Consider the following 965-nt stretch of genomic DNA (forward strand, 5'->3'; position numbering starts at 1 on the left):
TTGAACTGAGGTTTGATATTTTATGAAATAAATAACAAAAAGCCAAACACTTCAACTTCTTGATTTTTTTTAAATTGAAAAACATTCTTCAAAACATTGTTCTGTTATATACATGAAATATTTACAAGACAAATGTCATTTTTCTACATTTTTTTCGGATCCCCCCTTGTTATAATGTCTTCAATATCTAATTCAATATCGCGATGAATGTTCATTAAGGCTAATCCCGTTAGTCTTTCCTCATTCATTTTGGAGCGCATCCACGTTTTTAACCGCCTCAGGGTAGAAAATGAACGTTCTGCCGTTGCTACTGAAACAGGCATGGTGCACAATATTGACAACAGGCTGTGAATTGTCGGATAGAGATTGGAATTGCACAATGCGAGAGCTTCAATGGCCGGTTTGGGCTGTGCATCTTTACCCAGTACTGCGTCCAGAGCATTTCTTCATTGCGTACAAATTCAATGGCCGTGTTGTCATCATACGAGGTCAAATTTGTTATTAAACTTTTATATTTTGTAACAGCTTGGTCAATTAAAAACCATGTTTTATTCTGTTCTGCATTACCACTTATTCGGAGGGAAACTGAAGGTATCAAACGACTCAAACCCATTATAGCTATTTGGATTGTTCCAAATTTTGATTTCATGTCTGTTATCATACTATCTAGCATGGGAATAAATATAGCAATCCTGAAATATTCTTCTAATGAGTTACTTTTAATATTTGCACAATTTACTTGTCTTTCTATACATCTTGGCATTTTTAATTCAATATTCAGTTCCTCTGCAACTTTAGAAACTCTCGTAAAGATATCATGAAATATTTGCTCAACATTTTCTCTTCTAGATTGAAGATTATCTATGACTCTATTAGCATGTTGAGCTGCCTCGACCAAATCTAAATTTTCTGTTTGTAAAACTTTGCTTAGTGGCTTAGTTAGAATTAATGGATCGGCAATTGAG

At 34.1% G+C, this 965-nt stretch overlaps 1 protein-coding gene across 1 annotated transcript; it reads right to left on the reverse strand.

Annotated features, from left to right (window-relative positions):
- Positions 1 to 143: 143 nt before the first annotated feature.
- On the reverse strand, positions 144 to 362 carry HELRODRAFT_92517 (hypothetical protein; the record flags this gene model as incomplete). The annotated part of the gene is made up of 1 exon (XM_009019529.1): positions 144 to 362. A coding segment is annotated over one exon (219 nt), but the record flags the coding sequence as incomplete, so codon positions are not given.
- Between the last annotated feature and the right edge of the window lie 603 nt (positions 363 to 965).

This window comes from Helobdella robusta (assembly GCF_000326865.2).
Source record: "Helobdella robusta unplaced genomic scaffold HELROscaffold_249, whole genome shotgun sequence".
NCBI lineage: Eukaryota > Metazoa > Annelida > Clitellata > Rhynchobdellida > Glossiphoniidae > Helobdella > Helobdella robusta.